This window comes from Mchenga conophoros, linkage group LG1 (assembly GCF_057382185.1).
Source record: "Mchenga conophoros isolate Kocher_MC1m ecotype Shallow Benthic linkage group LG1, M_conophoros_male_GT1.1, whole genome shotgun sequence".
Lineage (NCBI taxonomy): Eukaryota > Metazoa > Chordata > Actinopteri > Cichliformes > Cichlidae > Mchenga > Mchenga conophoros.
This window is the reverse complement of record NC_140526.1, coordinates 15,175,666-15,193,007: the sequence shown is the minus strand read 5'-3', so window position 1 is coordinate 15,193,007 and position 17,342 is coordinate 15,175,666. Positions and strand designations below refer to the sequence as shown.

The 17,342-nt window shown below is 38.0% G+C and overlaps 1 protein-coding gene across 6 annotated transcripts in view; it reads right to left on the bottom strand.

Moving 5' to 3' along the window:
- Nucleotides 1-17,342, bottom strand: part of ush2a (Usher syndrome 2A (autosomal recessive, mild)) — a 221,115-nt gene that overhangs the window by 165,283 nt on the left and 38,490 nt on the right. For all 6 annotated transcript variants that reach the window (XM_085267418.1, XM_085267410.1, XM_085267383.1 and 3 more), the window contains 6 exons: nt 16,474-16,688; nt 14,183-14,404; nt 11,247-11,340; nt 3,922-4,117; nt 2,755-2,885; nt 2,117-2,324 (listed from right to left, as the gene is read on the bottom strand). In XM_085267418.1, coding sequence (XP_085123544.1) covers nt 2,117-2,324; nt 2,755-2,885; nt 3,922-4,117; nt 11,247-11,340; nt 14,183-14,404; nt 16,474-16,688 — 1,066 coding nt within the window. The remainder of the gene's footprint in view (nt 1-2,116; nt 2,325-2,754; nt 2,886-3,921; nt 4,118-11,246; nt 11,341-14,182; nt 14,405-16,473; nt 16,689-17,342) is intronic.

Sequence of the window (17,342 nt, the reverse complement as noted above, 5' to 3'; positions counted from 1 at the left end):
TTAAACTATGCAGTGTGTGCATGCAGGGCTTATTTGAATACGCCATACGTATTCCATGACAGGCAATCTGTCCCTAAATGGATGCTCGGGGGCAAAGCAGTCACCATAGCCGTTTATAAGGGAGCGGGTGTTCATATGTGGGTGGGTATGAAAGTGTGTGCGCACACACACATTAATAATAACATACCTGTACATCTGTGTTAATGTGTGTGCGTGTGTGGGGCCTATTCTGTGTGGGGTAGACACTTGGCATTTCCCCTGGTCTGCCCATTTTAATGATTTTATAGATATGAATATATCTCTCTCCATATATCATATTTTACAGTAGTGAAATGAAGATATGTGTCAGTGTGTGTAGAGTACAAATGTCCAACTGAGTGTATTAGCAGGTAAATATGCAGGCTGGCAGACTGATGGTTAGAAACCTAACAATGATTTGATATATTGTACTCAAGGTAGATTTCCCCCCAAAAATGATATAATTTATAACGAATCATACACTTATAACAAAAACATCACTTACAAAGTGTTCTCTTTTAGAGCAGTGACCTGACCAACTCACCATTTACGAATCATATTTTTGCAATTAGACTTTTGATAAACAAACAGAAAAAAGGGGGGCAAAAAGAGATCAATAAAAGGGACCGAAAAGTGAGAACATTAGAGAACAGCCTGTGTTAGAAGATATTAGATCAGAACAGAAAGGATGTAATTTTGTTCTGAGGTGTCCACGTGTGCATATGTGTGTGTGTGTTGTTCGGGACATGGCCAGCCCTTTTATCAGTAGCCAGCTGGTTAACAGGCTCATGCATCACCATTTCAAACACTATTATGTACACACTGCACTCTGGCACCTTGTTATGAGTGTGCATGTGTTTCTGCATGTGTGTATCTGAGTCTCCGTGCACACATTTCAATTCCGTCCTTCTGAAGCTTGCCTGCCATTGCTCTACTCAAAGTATCAGCTTGGCGATAATAAATTGCCATAATCAAATCTCATTTCTGAAAAATACCTGTGGGAGCAACCAAACAAACAAGGACAGAAAAAAAACCTAAATGGGTCTTGTAAGAAGGAGTGTGAAAAATACAAGGGGCTGCAGCAGTTTGTTTTAATCAACTTGGCATTGAATTAGAGATTTAAATACCAGCTTAGTCCTTGATGGGTTGCGTGTACACACACACACACACACACACACACACACACACACACACACACACACACACACACAAAGAAACTCTTACAATTTACAATACATAGCTAAGCAAAGACAAAAGTGCATGAACACATTCATACATTTTTTTTAAACATACACATAAACACAAACAAACACACACTTATACACATGCCCGCACTCACACACGCAATGTGGACCCTTGATAGCAAGGCTTAGCAATAACCACGATGCGTTGAGTTGAGGAGCGTTGGCCGGTTTTGCATTTCATATGAGCCTGGTCTTCAAAGACACACAGGGGAGAGAGTGAAACCATTTATCACAAAGAGAAGCACGACGGCTGGAAGCACCGCCAGCAGAAAAGCCTGTTTATTTTGGCTGCCACAACAGTTTGGGATATGAGTGTGTGTGTGTGTGTGTGTGTGTGTTCATCAGTGTGCATGTTTTTCATCTGGACCCAGTATCCCCACTTTTTTTGCTTTTGCGTACACCTCAATGAGCACTCCTATGTACGCTGCTACTGGACAATTAAATAACCATTGGAATAACAAAAACTCAAAAAGTTATTAACAAAAAGTTATTAAGGAGATTTTGTGAAAAAATTTTTTTTTTTTAGCCGATGTGATTTGCTGTTGTGTTAACATACCAAGGTCAAACGATAGCTGATCTTACCCTTTTCAGCGTATTATCTTAACTCAACATTCAACTTCAATGCTTGACTTTCAGGAAAAGGATCTAGGGATCTAGGAAGATGCCTAAAAAACTCATGTTTTACACCTACATATAAAGAGTGCTGTTGAAAGAAGCAGCTCCAACAGTCTCCTTTGACAGATGCACACACAAACAACTTTAAACGCAAGATTTTGATTTCTTTCAAAAACAAGACCTTCACCATTTACACCTGTAAAAACTAAGCTTTCTTCAGTGGTTTGAGATCTTTTTACCTGTGACATGGGGTTTACAATGGCACTGTCCTGTGTAACGGTTGCAGCTGGAAACTGCCCCTGTAGAGGTTCTCATGACACCCATGCCATTGCAGTTACAGGAACTGCAACCATTTGGATTTGAGGCTGTGAGACCAAACCAACCAGGCAAACAGTCTGCACACTGACGGCCTGTTACTGCAGCTTTACAGTGACACTGACCTCCTATCTGAAAGTGACAAACGGAGAAAGAGGGAAAGATTTTAATCATAGATTAACGTGGTAAAGCGGTATTTTACTTTCTTCTTCTTTTCTAATTTTTCTAATAAAAATGTGAATATAAAATAATAAAATGTAAGTATTCTGAGATTATAAACGTGAAAGTTACGCATTTCAAAACAGAGTCAAAGAACCATATCTCTTCACTTTGCACAGACGGATCATGGTTGAAGTGAATTTGTCCATTGCGTTGTATTTGCTGACGCTTAAAAGGTATCACCAATAGCATGCTATTTCCTTAACAGCAATCATAATAGGTGTTGCAATGTTTATTGTAAAATTACTACTTCAAAGAGTGTATTTATAATTACAATAGTCTTAATATACACATCCTGTATTGATTATTAAGATCGTTCTATATTGAATGTAATGGTGTCTACCTGCACACAGTCCATTCTGCCGTTGTCCGTTCCAGCAGTGTAACAGTCACAAGGCTGGCACACATCAACTGAAGTGGGATCACAGTCCTCGAGCCTGAAAAACCCACTTATACACTGCTCACAGTTCTTACCTGATAGGAAACATGGAGAAACAAGGTGATAAAGGGTGAAAAAAAGTCAATAGATAGAAATCACACAGAGCACAAAAGAGATACCTCTGCTGAAAATGTCCAGTTTAACCATAATTGTTTAAATGGTAAGATGCTTTTTAGCCTGACGAAAAAATATAACTACTGCATGATTGAATTTACACATAGGAGGGATTTGAGGCTATAAGTCCGAACCAAAAGGGATAAGAACGATTAAATTTACCAGTGTCTTTACGTTTATTAGTATCTATAAGGACAAAAACAAAGTGGAATTTAAGACAGCCCATGCAAATTAGTAAAATGCATCGACATGAAGAAAACACAGTGAAATGACCTCAGTAAACAAATTCCAGATGACTTCTCAGTATTAATCAATAGTTTTAGGTATTGAATACAACATTAATTTCCTTTTATTTATTATTTATTTATTTTTCAAGAGAATAAAGCAGAGTATGCTTTAGGTTATCACTGGAGTCATCTGATTATACAACTCTAATGTAACAAAAGACACGAGAGTTAGATTGTTTTACTGTTACAACAAATTGTGGGTTACTCATTTACACTCGCCTTAGCTCTGCTCAGATTAGGCTATGTAATTAAACAACATCAACATAATGCACTTGAAGGGTGTTTCTACAATCTTTTCCTCACTTTTTAAATCTACTATGGGCATGGGAAAGTCATTTTCCCAAGGGGCCACGTTAGAAACTGGGACTCGTGGAGGACCACACCAATAATCTTATAAAGAGATGTAAAGAGATAAATATTGAGAAGAACTGAGTTCAACTTATTGCAGTGGCCCTTCACAACACTCAGAGTGTCTTATCTCATCTTTTGGTAAAATTAACTGGGTTTTCAATATCTGCATTTGTAAATGTTTCATTGATTCGTTTATATTGGAGAGAAGACTGGGAGAAAGACCTGTGGTAGACATGCACCAAACAGCATTGGGGTGGATTCAAACCTAGGCCTCTGCATTAGCCATATAGCATATAATTTGCCTTTGCTAAATCTGTACCTGTGGTGTTGTGCATGCAGTTGTCGCAGACACCTCCTCCTCCTCGATAATGCTCATCTGGATGGTCATCAGCTAAGGCATCATAATGACAGGAGAGGGCGTGGCTGTGACACTGACAAGGTCGGCAGTTCATAGGTTGGAGCTGATCACCTGACCTGAATGGCTTGTCATTGTAGAGTGGTGCACAGCTTTCGCACTGTGAAAAACAATTACATTGCGTAAATATATATGGATGTACATTTTTTATTTGTGTACGGTGACATACTTTAAACTGTACATATAAGTAATATAATACATTTAATATCATACCCATGTAAAAAAATTATTTATTAACAGAAACTTAAAACCTACACAGCTGTCATAGCGTGAAAATACAAAATACATAAAACAAACTAAAACAAAACAAAACTGTACAGAAAAATCATCCCAGAAAAAGTGAAATGTTTGCTTTTATAAAACAAAGAGTGATATCAGGATGGTAAAAACTGGAGAAATAAATGAGCAAGTGGAGAAAATGTAAAAAAACTGTAAAATCGAAGGCCCACTGAAATTTTTAATCTAAAGAGAGAAGAATAATACACATAATGGCACATAATACTGATGTATTCTCTGCTATATTAGAAATAAAAACACTACATTCAACCACACACACACACGCAGAGAGCATAGGGAAATCACTGCTACTAATGAGGAATGACTTGTAACTGCCAGCGCTCTCTCAGAGTCCCACTTTCATGTCAAAATAAACATACCAAGGTGTGTGTGGTTGTATGTGTGTGTGTGTGTGTGTGTGTGTGTGATAAAAAATGCATTTTTTTGTAGCAGAGTGCAGCAGAGGCGAGAAGCAGCAAGTACAAGCCCTTTGATTTTGTTCAGCAGTCAGTACAAATTATAGTGGACAAGGGGGGCTTCAAATGGTGGGATTAAAAATGTATTAAAAAACACAGGAGTTCCTCCCATGTGTGACACATGCAGACCTGCACTGGTCCTATTATGTATGACACACAGAGGAGGAGGGAAGCCAGGGGAAGCGAGAGGGAGGGGGAGAGAGTAGATCAAAATGGGGAAAGAGGTTCCTATTTCGTGCTGCATGCGAGAGAACGGAGTACAAGTAAAAAGGAACCGAAAAACTGATGGAAACAGAAGAGGAAGCAAAGGCCAGAAATAATCCATAAGCAGGGGACAATGTGGGGCACAAAAGGAGACAAAAAACAAAAAGCAATGGATACATGAATAAAATTAATGCCAGCATAATTACAACATGCACAAGGTCCGCACAAGGATCCACTTATCAAAAAAGTGCTTTGTAGTTCTGCTGTGGTCTGCACCCTTGCAGTTTGGTATTTTTATATTTAGTCATTAAATTTTTAGATTACATCTAACAATTAAAACAAATAAATGTTTGCAGTCAGCATCAAGAGGACTGCTGACTGCTTGATTGGCTGATTATTAGCACAACTTAGTGAAACAGCAAGAAAATTCTCTTGAAATGCGATGTATGCATTCAAGCATCAACACAGAAACAACAAGAGACAAAAAGAAACAAGTCTACAAAGACACACACAGAGACACAACTACACACAGGCAGGGGCACGTCTTGGGACACATAATTCCACAGGAGCACTGAGCTGTTTGCATGTTCCTGTTTGTTCTGTCACTCTGCCTGCTCATCTGTCTGCCATGCTGTTTGGCCTGAGGTCTATCTGATGTCTTACCTACAATAAGTTCCCTCCTGTACGTCTGTCCATGCTTTTTTTTCTTCTTTCTGCCCATCTGTCTGTGCTTTTCTGCCGGTCTATCAGCATCTCTATGCCCCAAACCGTTTCACATATCAAAGGTACTTTTCTTTCTGCACTCCAAATAGAAAAACCTCACTACATCTCACTCTTCGTCTTATCCGCTGGGGATAAGTCCAAGAGCGGGAGTTTTCCACTCTTCTATCACTCTTTCATTCCTCTTTTTGCCTCCTCTAGCTCTGTGTCTCCTCTATCTTCCCACACTTCCTTCCTTCATTTCACCTCTATCTGAAAAACAAATCACTCTACATCTCTCCCTGCTTCCCACCTCTCCGATTCCTCTCTCCCTTCCCCCTGTCTCTACTGTCCCCCAACTGCTTGTTCTCATAGCCACAGTGAGTATGTGAGCAGGAAATATTACCATACCAAATGAAAGGGGGAGTTTTTCTTTCTTCTCTTTTCTTTTCATTCAACATTGCGTTACCTTCTCTCTCTCCCTGCCTGCTAATTAGTTGAGGGACTGGTGTTTGGCAGTTAAAAGAAGAGCGCAAACGCTCATTCTCTTCCTCATACAAAAGGTTTTGATGGCGCTCCATCATCTGCACACAGTACTCACAGCAAAAAAAAGAACAGCACATAAGTAAAACTGAGTTTAAGTTCCTTTAATTCTATTTGCTTTAATCTTCTGCACATAGTCGCTGCACTGTGAACCCAAAACAACAGAAAAAAGTTATTTACTAAGCTAATTTTTGAGTTTGGCATTTGTCAGTGACTCTTTAATGTCACTGTTTTTCTTTTTCAACAGTTTCATGACAGAACATTTATTCTTAATGCAAAAAGAAAAAACAGAGTTAAGCTAAGGGGTGCGCGTGTGTGAGTATGAATGAATGTGTGTGTTTTGGACTGTGAAGCCAAGGAGAGGATAACATCTTATTTTCACTCTTGAATGTTTGGACAAAACCTGCTGAGTGAGGAGACTACTCTAATGGATGTGTGGACATTTAGATGGCCTGTCATAGGCAACTGTGTATGTTTGTGTATGTATGTGTGTATGTGTGTGTGTGTGTGTGTGTGTGTGTGTGTGTGTGTGTGTGTGTGTGTGTGTGTGTGTGTAGGCTAGTGTGTGTCTATATGTGTATGTGTAAAGCTGCTGGGACAACTCATCTTATCCTAAATGCCATGACCAATTTCACGCTCTCACTGGAAAGGTCGTGGCACTGGCTTGTGTATGTGTGAGCAAATTTGTGTGTACATATCCACGTTGTGTGTATCTAAAGTTAACCCAGTTAACCCCTGTGCAGGTGAAAATCTGCTGCTGAGGCACACTTGAGCCACAGAGATCCTGGACAATGCCACTTAATGTCACTAGCCATCAATATCTCTCAGACACATGGATAGAAACAGAAAAACATGTTCAATGTCCAATTCAGAGGGCACATATTATATATAAATACAAAACAATTTTACAGTTTCCAGGATGGCAACTTCTATTCTAATCACAGTTTTTCTACTACAAAAATTATGTTTGAGCATATCCTGCAACAGAACAATCTAGGTCGCAGGTTGATGATTGATTTCGTAATAATTTCATCACATCTATAGCTGTATGGCTTGAGAAAAGAGAAGAGCGCTGAGCTGTTAACCGATCACCACATAGGGATACATAGTTGGACCAGTGGCAGTGTAAGATGTCAATTGGCTTGGTATAGACAAATATATTATAGAGCATCTGGCAAAAAGCCTGATCCAAGACATCTTCAACATCCATCCAAAAAAGCAGAATTTCAACATCACACTGAGGGATGTTTTGGGGCTGTTCTAGTTGATGTGCCACTGCAACATTTTGTGGAAGTTTGGGACAGTGCTTAGATTCATTAGGATCAATTTTCATCTTGGGCATGAAACACTGCTCCAATGGATATTCAAGGGAAGAACATATGTACCTGTGTTTTGTGGACTTGGAAAACGTTTTTGACCTCATTTCTTGGGGTCTTATGTGAGGAGTGCTTAGGAAGAATTGGGTACTGGGCCCATTGCAATGGGGATATTTCAGTTCCTGTATATGTTCCGTAAGAAACTGGTTTGCGTCGCTGGACTCATTTCCAGTGGGTCTTGGACTCTGCCAGGGATGCTCCTATCCACTAAGTTATTACTTTTTATGGACAGAGTTTCTAGGTGCAGTGAAGAGGTGGACAGTGTCCAGTTTGGTTGCCTTAGGATCTTGTTTCTGCTTTTTGCAGATGATGTGTGTGTGTGTGTTTTAGATTCATCAATTGACATCTTGCACCTTTCATTGGGGCAATTTGCAGCTGAGTGTGAAATGGATAGGATGAGAATTAGCAGTTTCAAGTCTGAGGCCACAGTTCTCGGTCACAAAAGAGTAGAGTGTCCAATCTTGGTTTGGAATGAGAAGCTGCCCCAAGTGGAAGTATCTCTGAACTTTGTTCACAAGTGAGGATAGAAAGGAGCAGATACTGAGACAGAGAGGTGCAGAACCTGCAGTAATGCAGAAGGTCTTGATGGGTGGGCACAGGGAGGTCTAGGCGTCTCAACTCAGATTGCTGCCTCCAAATAAAATGGATAGATGCAAGGATGGATGAACTACTACTCTGCACTGTGATCACCTTTTACCAGGTCCTAACTGTATTCAAAAAATATGTAGAGGGGGGTAAAAACTAATTGTTAAAGAACATTTTCTTTAACTCTTCCAAGACACACACACATGCACACAGTCACAAAGTTAGTTCACTTGTCCTGAATCAAGTTCGATTTAACTTTCCCTCATGATTTCAGGTGCCAATAAAAGAGGACGGTTCAGACAAAATAAATGTGCAAAAATTGAATTTGGAGTTCAAGAACCATTAACTGACACAGGCATTTTGCAAGTTAAAACCGAGTAATCTGATGTACAATGCAGTATATGATATAACTTTCAGATGTGATGGAATCCATCAGTTATGTAGACAAACAGAGACAGAGTGACAGAATGAGAGATCAAGTCTGACACAGAGTGCACATAAGAAAGAATCAAAAGGAGAGTGCATGTGTGTCCGTTAGTGCGCACAAGTGTTTAAGTGTGTGTGTGTGAGATGGAGAAAGAGTTTAAGTGTGCTTTCTAAGGCCCCTGTTGATCATCTTGACACATGTCTGAGCATTTCTGTCACTTTAATGTCACTGTGGAAATTCTGCAGATTAGTACAACATCCGTCATGGTGCTAGCCCGATCCAAGTCAACAGAACGCATGCAATATTAAACGCTAATATTCCCCACAGCCTTTTATGCTCCAATATTACAGAGACAGAAGAAAGGCCCTGAATATTCACTCAGAGAGATGACATGGACAGGTTCGGGAAAAAAGAAAGTGCACACAGGCTCACACACAAAAAATGACTCTATAAAGACACGTGCACATATTACACACTAATGTATTTCACAGAAGTGTAGCTTCTGTAGAGATTAATTTACATAAAATATATCCATGCTTATTCCACTACATCTCTCCAACACAAAAGAAGTAATGTATGTACGAGAGAAAAGGAAAGAAGCAGCTTGGGAGGATGGATCAACCTGAGACAGGAAGAAAAAAAGGAGGAAATACAGAATGAAAAATGAAAAACAGAGCCAAATAGGAATGAATTAAATACTTAAAAAGTGAGGCAATAAAGAGTGAGAGGGAATAGAAAAAAACAGCTGAGTGAAATGAAGCGAAATACAAACAGAAAAAGAAAGAGAACTGATTAGAGATGCATGCTGAGGGAATGTAATTGTTCTAGTCGATTTGAGACATTATTTAAAGTGAGACCCGAGAGAGAAAGACAGAGTGTGTGAGAGAGGGAGCGATCGACAAAGAGAAGAGGGCGGAGGTGGGACAGGGACCTAAGAGTGGAACGACAAAATGGTGTATAAAATAGAGAAAAGGAGAAAAAAAAGGGGGAAATTTTTTGTCATAGTCTGAAGATTATGACTGAAGTTTAGTTTCTGTGTGTGTGTGTGTGTGTGTGTGTGTGTGTGTGTGTGTGTGTGTGTGTGTGTGTGTAGAGCACTTTCTGTGATAACCTTTATTTTAGTGTGAGGTTCATGTAAGAGTAAAATTATTAAATACATGCGTGTGTGTGTAGGAGGCTGTCTGTTATTTTTAACAGCTGCTAGCTGACAGCTGTGCGTCTCCATCAATGTACTCTGTTGCACATACACACATGCAGAGACACACACATGCAAAAACTAATGCACAGACACAGGTGTATGAATGATACATAAGTAGTGAATAATGCAGGCTGTCCTGTGCTACAGTGAGGTGAAGCCGTCATATCGAACATTTCACTGCAGACTACAAGGGGTTTTTCTTAGGGTGATGCCTACTACTACCTTACAAGTTGTATTAGCTTCCAGTCAAACTAACATCTGGTCACACAGTGATGGTTTAGGTCAAACTACTCCTTCTGTTACCAGTGTGTGAATACTCACAAGGTACTTTCGGTTTCACCTTAAATGATTGGCAACTATAACCAGAAACTCTACAGACTGCAAAAAAGACTCTACATTTTACTTAACAACTTATGTAGCAACTACCCAGCTAACTGCTGCAAGTAGCATTCCAGTAATTCACATACACATAAAACCATTTTCTCTAAAATTTTATGAAAACAACTTTAGGCAGACTTTAGGTCCATTTGTTTTAGTGGATATAAATGAATACACAGTTTAATCAGTTTAATCATAATCACAGAAACTAAACTTCTGTCATAATCTTCAGACTATAATTATTGATAAAGGCAATTCTCCATTACATATGGTGATGAAATGAAAACGTTTCTAAATGAACTTAAATATCAAATGAGTTTTATCAATCATCACTATTAGCATTGTGGTCAGCATTTAAACAAGCTGGATTTCATTTCAGGCATGCATACTAACATTTGGATCTCATCTGTTCCTTTTCTACTTGTTATCCACTTTTGGTCTAATTTTCTGTCATGAAAATCATGAGTTGTTAAGCACTGACTGCTGACCGTTGCTGCCTGGTTTTGCATGATTCCAAAAACAAGATGCCTTACTCAACAATTTTCTGAGAAAGATGAAAAAGCTCAACAGTCCCTCCAAACCTCTTAAAAACCATTAGAATAAATATAATCAAGATGGAAAGAAAAGTGTTCAAATAAATACTTGTGCTACGGTAGGCGTGTGTGTGTGTGTGTGTGTGTGTGTGTGTGTGTGTGTGTGTGTGTGCGTGCTTACGTACATCTTTGTATAATTTATTAAAGAAGTTCTTTGTCATTAAGAAGGAAAGTGCTTAATTAGGACCACGAGGAGGTTTTCCCCCAGGGGATTCCTCTGTGATGAGTGTGTGTGTTTGTATGTGTGTATGTGTTTTTAAGTTTAAACATGATATGTGCTGTGTGCCTGGATCAAATGTAGATATTAATTATTGTGAAATCAAACCCATCCACAAATGTTGAGCCAAAATATGTAGGACTTGTCAACATGAAATTCTAATGACTTCACAATACACTATTTATAAAGCACTACCCACAAGATACTACTAAAAGAGTAGTTGTGATTTGTCATATAAGAGTTTGTTTGTTACTTACATTGTTCCCCTTTGTGTGGCTCTCTGGCAAACACAGGCATCTGTATAGTTTCACACTGGTATCACAATGATCTGCATGGCCGTGACACTCACACCTTCCCAAAGACAGAGAGAAACATTGAAAATAAACAAACTGAAACTGTGTTTTAAAACTTTGATGATGAAAATTTTTAATTCCCTTATGAAATGTGACAAGAAAAAGCAAAGAAACATCATGAGAAAAGCTCTCCCTCCCCGAATGCTTCAGTCAAGAGCTCCTTAGTGCTACTGGGAAGTTTCCATTCAACATTTATAAATGCCATCCTGAGAATCATTAAAGCAACATAACAGGTAGCAGACACATGCGCACACGTGTGCACACGACAGTCATTTAATTATTCATTCAGATATTCAGTTGCTTTCTCTCTTTCATTCTTCTCTCTGTGTATCCTTTCACCTCTTGTTCTCTTAATGCCACTTTCTGTTAAAAGGTGACTTTATTAATCAAATAAGAAATATATCTAAAAGTATCTCTATCATTTCCCCCTGACCAAGCCTTTTTATACACTATTTTTGATTTGTGGTAGAACACACTTTTTAGCTTCATTGCTTTGGAGATCTGTCTTAAAATAAAATAAAAAAGAAAATAAATTAAAATATATACTAAAAAAAACTTACCAAAAATATCAAGCTTAATAAATATATTTAAACAGTTTTTTAAGCAAATGAAGCCTGAACTGATGAGAACTTCCAAAGTAGGATTGCAGTTGGGCCACATTTTGACCAAACAGCCATGTAACCTATCCAATTTTCTTTGTTGGCATACAAATAAACAAACTTCAGCCTGAAGCCTACCATTTCACATTTTAAAAGCCAATTGTCTTGTTTCAAAAACAGCAGAAAAAAAGAAACTGATGGCCACCAGTACTACCCCTCACCCTCCTAATAAATCTGAAAATCCTACACCAATTTAGTCATAAGTTATCACATTCACAAGATTTTCAGTATTCATCTTAACCTTGAAGTCAAGGTCACTGGGATTTGAACTCATCCAAGACTTTTGGTCGAAGCACCTATGGTATCAGTTTGAAAATCCTACATCGATTCATTCACAAGATTTTTAGAAAACTTGAGGTCAAGGTCAGAGGTCAGCGTCACTGGAATTCAAACCCATCTGAGATTTGTAGTAGATGCACCTGTGATATCAACTTGAAAATCCTTGATGACTTCCTTCTTGAGTTATTGCATCGATAAAATTTTTAGAAAATTTGATCTCTGACCGTGACCTCAAGATTAGAACTTCGTCCAAGACTTTTAGTAGAAGAACCTACGGTATCAATTTCAAAAGCCAACGTTGCCTTGTTCTTGAGTTATTGTATTGCTCACCTGGCTGGGAGGAGGACAACAGCCCATAACCCTTTTACAGCTGAGAGGAAAAACTACAACTAATGCTGGAAGATGAGCAAGCTAAAACTCAAGAAGCTTTAAGCGGGACTCCTAAACCACTTTCACAGATGAACTCCAAAGACAGAAGAATCAGGTCCATGCACTACCCAAAGTTGCATTTCCTCGATTTTAACACAAAACAGGACATAGTCCATGTCTGATGTGTTCTGACTACTGGAAATACTCTTTGGTTTTAGCAGATGGAAGTGACTTAGTAGAGCATCAAGGAGGCTTGACAAAGGACAACTACTTATTCACTATGGCTTACTTGTTGTCACTGTATCTAAGAAGGAATACTACATGTACTTTACACTTGGATCCTGAGAGGCTAAATTAATTTCCAGTGCAAATGAGTTTGATATGTATGATTTTAATGAAATGCGTATGTCTGCAATGCACATGTAAAATTGTGGGCAACAGGCACATCTTACTGAAATGTTTTTTATGTTCTGTTCTGCAACACTTGCTGAAAATTTTTGGTTCAAATTTTTTTTTGCTCTTCTAATGATACAAAATATTTAAATTAAATAAATACACTAGAAACAATATCCTTCAAATGGCATAACATACTATAAAGTAACTAGTGCAGGTATATAATAATAGCCAGTATGTTGCAAAAATATAAGATAAGAGATATTTCTTTTATTTCTACAACAGAGAACAGAAAAATATTGGGGTTTCTAAACTGTCACCATGGTGATAATGTTTCTGTATTTAGATGTATTGTAATATAGGATTGTTATGTCTGTGCTACAATGTAATGCAATACAATAATCTAAGAGAAGTCTAACATACAGGGCTTAAAAAAGCCAACATTCACAAAACACGCATGCTAAAATGATTCCTCTCAACATACTTATTTACTTGCTCTATAAAGAATGACGACAGTGGAGAGATGGAAGAAGAATGAAAGATGTGAGAGACAGGAAGAGATAAAGAATGCACAGATGAGATTTCAGCTAAATCTCTGTTTCTCCTACTTCACTGTAACAAGCTACTAATTAAAAGAGCTTAGAGGGAGGGGGAGGGGGAGAAAGAGTTAGAGATGATTGCCTCCTGCATAATCCTATAATTACCACAGTCATGAAAAACAGTCACTCTGTCAGTCTAATGAAGAGATGTGTTCACAATTACTCTCAGAAAGCTCTGCTGAAACTCAGCGGTCTGTGTTTGTCATAATATAAGCTCTCACTCACTTTTACAAAGAAACACTGGGAAGATAGTTAAATAGTTCTTTCAACCAATTATGCCACGTAAGTATGTAAAATTTGGGATGTAACAGGATCACAATTAGAAGTATGCCACTTATAGTAGTCCTCTATATTAATTTGTGAATTTGCAAAAAAACATGCTAGGACTTCTAAATTCAGTGTGATGCCAGCTTACCAGAAATATCATACAAATGTCACATTTACCAGTCATTTAGTTTCTATGCTCTACCAATGATTTACAAATCCATATAATTACTTGATCTCCATTAGCCTGCCTGCATAAGTATTTATAAATTTTCACCTGCCACTGATGGTGATTTCACTGATGCCAATGGATCTATGTCGCTGGTTCACTCCAACTGCTCTGGTGTAGTATTGTCCACTCATATGTATTCTGACCTGGGCAGCTTGTACCATCTCCTGTAGGATAGGTGTGTTGTAGAAGTCATTGTAACCTGGCCTCAGGGGTGGCTGAGGGGTCAGCAGGCTGAATGTGATGTTACCTCCTGAGAAGGGCACGTCACTGATGCACATAAACATTACACAAAATTAGAAAAAAAACCCCAAGAAAATATTAGATTTTTTTAAAAATAAAAACACAATCACATAATCAAAATTTATATTTGTGAGTAGCTGTAAAGCACTGTTTAGATCTATATCACTAACAAACAAAGCTGCACTAACAAATCATTGATTGATTGATTGATTACATCTACCAGGAAACTACAGAACACAAACACCAAATTTGGTCTGAGGCCCAAGTAATAGAGTACAATCCTAAAGCTGCCTTCTGGAGAACAGTTACTTCTACATTTTAAAGTCTACAAATCTTTCTGTAAACACTATATGGAGAAGCATTGGGCAAAAGCTCTTCATCTTTGAATGTCAGTGTTTTAAGTTGTGTTGCCAGCAACATGACAAGGTTTGTTCATAGCAATAAACAAGAAGGCTGCAAGAAAATACTGTCATAAAATTCTAGTATTAAACAATCTACAGTATTTGAGATCCTTGTAGATTAGTAGCAATATTTCAGTTGTTACTAATGAGATAATGAATAACCCAGAAAACTGCATATTACTGATATGTAAATATACAAGTATGAAAGAAATCTAGGCCTTTACAAAGGAATTGCCAAAATGACAACACAATTCATTAATGCCTAATAAAAAACTTCACATCAGAGTTTCTACCAAAATCATTTTGTGCCACCTCTCACTTGCCTTTTGTTTTTTTGGTGTCTCATCAAGAAAAATAATTGTTTACCTGTTCGTAATGACACGATTTAAGGATTATCTAAACTGACTAAGGCATGTCTAAATGTATCCAGCCAAACACTCCAATGGACTCAGATGTTTTGTAAGATTAATTCAATCTAGCATGATAAAAGCATACTAGATTAAACAACATAGTTATATACATATTTAAACTGATCTCATGCCAAACTTTGTAATACGAATAACTCTAAAGGTTGTATGTGATATAATTTGCCAAGTCAAGTAAAAAAACAAGTAATGGCCACATGTGATCTATTCATGCTTGTTCTGTCTAATGCCAAATAAGCCCCAGATGCGAGAAGCTATGCCAAGATTTAGTCCGACGGTGTATGTTAGACTATGTTCCAACTCCAGTTGTACATCCACTGCCAACTGACAGCGTGTGAGACATGTATACAAAAATGTATTTTTATATGTGTTTGTATTTCTTAATATACTAATCTAGCCCAGCCAGCAATTTCCTGTGCACTAGGAAAAATGCCCCAAAACAGGAATGGCCTAGTTTATTTTGAATGCATGTATTTAAATTTACTACATGTGTATTATTCAACAAGTTATCTGCTGTATTTATCAAGCTCATAATAAAAGAAATGGAACTAAATGTGATGTAACCCAGTAAATATGTGTCTACGCTCTTTCATTCTTCATGGACCAACACTACTACGTGGTCAGTCCTTGAAAAAAATATGTAAGCACTTATAATGCTGTTGAGCCTATTCATGATGTTGGGTTTCTATTGCATCACTTCCTGTTTCATTTTGAAATTGTCAGTTTTACTTCCTGTATTTGTTAATTTTCCTTCCTTTATGACTATATGCCAGGCCCACATTAGTCTCACCTGTGTTGTCCTTCACACCTGTTTTCAATTAGCCAGTCACACGGCCCTGTATATATATATCTCCTATGTTACACTTCTGATTTGCTACAGTGTCTTGCACTTTTTGTCAATGTTTTGTTTTTCACTTCATTTGTTGGGTTCTCCTTGTATATGACCTTTTAGACTGTTTAATTGACTGCTTTTTGCCTGCCCTTATGGATTATTCTCTATGTTGACTGATCTCTTGGATATGATCAGATCCTGCTTTTGAATTACAGATTTACATTTTTGGACTTTTATTCTGCCTCCTGGTGTCCTGTGTCCCTTTACCTCTGTGAAGGGACACAGTTATGATGGTTCAGAAGGTTTTCAAAGGGTTTTATGAGGAGTGGGCAGTACAATTAATTTCACTTCAGTTATCAACATCTAAAAATAGATATTGAGCTTTCCTGTAAAAAGCTCTCCTTATAGTAAACAATATGAACTTTTCATCCAACCTACCTGGACAGCTGCAAACAGTTGACTGAGTCCGGTCTTAGTAAAGGCCCGTTGTTCTCCATTTCAAACACATTGCAGTTTCTGGCCATATACTGCCAGTCCAGCCATGACTGCTCTGTGTTGGTGTTATTCTCAGTGTCTGTGAGGTCAGCCTTTCTTCTCTGGATCACAACTGACTCAGGCATGAAGCCACTAAACTGAACAATAACATAAAATACCTGAAGGAGAGAGGCGTAAGAGTTGACGTGAACAGAATACGACTTGGAACACCAGTTCACTTGTAGACTCTAATACAGTTGAAAGCATTTAGCAAAGCTTACCACGGTGAAGCCTCAGTTTTTGCCACAAAAATTCTGTCATCTTGCACCGTGCTATATTAAAAGGTATAACTAATTTTCTGCATTTTCACAGATAACAAATGAAACACTAAAAGACATTAGTCAGGTGCTCTGTTGCATCGTGTTTAACAAATGTTAATAATTACATTTTTTGTAATTTGCGCACTGAAAGGGAAATTCAGCTAAATACAAATACATCTGAGCAAGTAGTTAGCAAACCTCAAAAAAAAGCAGCATGACAAGGTAAAGTCATTCATTCTACTCCCTCTACTGTTCTTCTCCTCCCACTGGGGCATACCATCAGACACTAAGATATCAAAGCTACCCCAATACACCACAGGAAAATGCCAGTTTGCTGATGCAACATGGAACTCAACAACTCATGCTCACATAAGAATATAATCTGTATCTGTGTTCAGATTAAAACAATGCAATTTTGTTCAAAGTCGTTATTGAGTTTCCAATATGAACAATCTAAATTATAATTAAGGACTTTAGCAGAAAATAGACAGCCATCACTTCCACCTTTTCAAA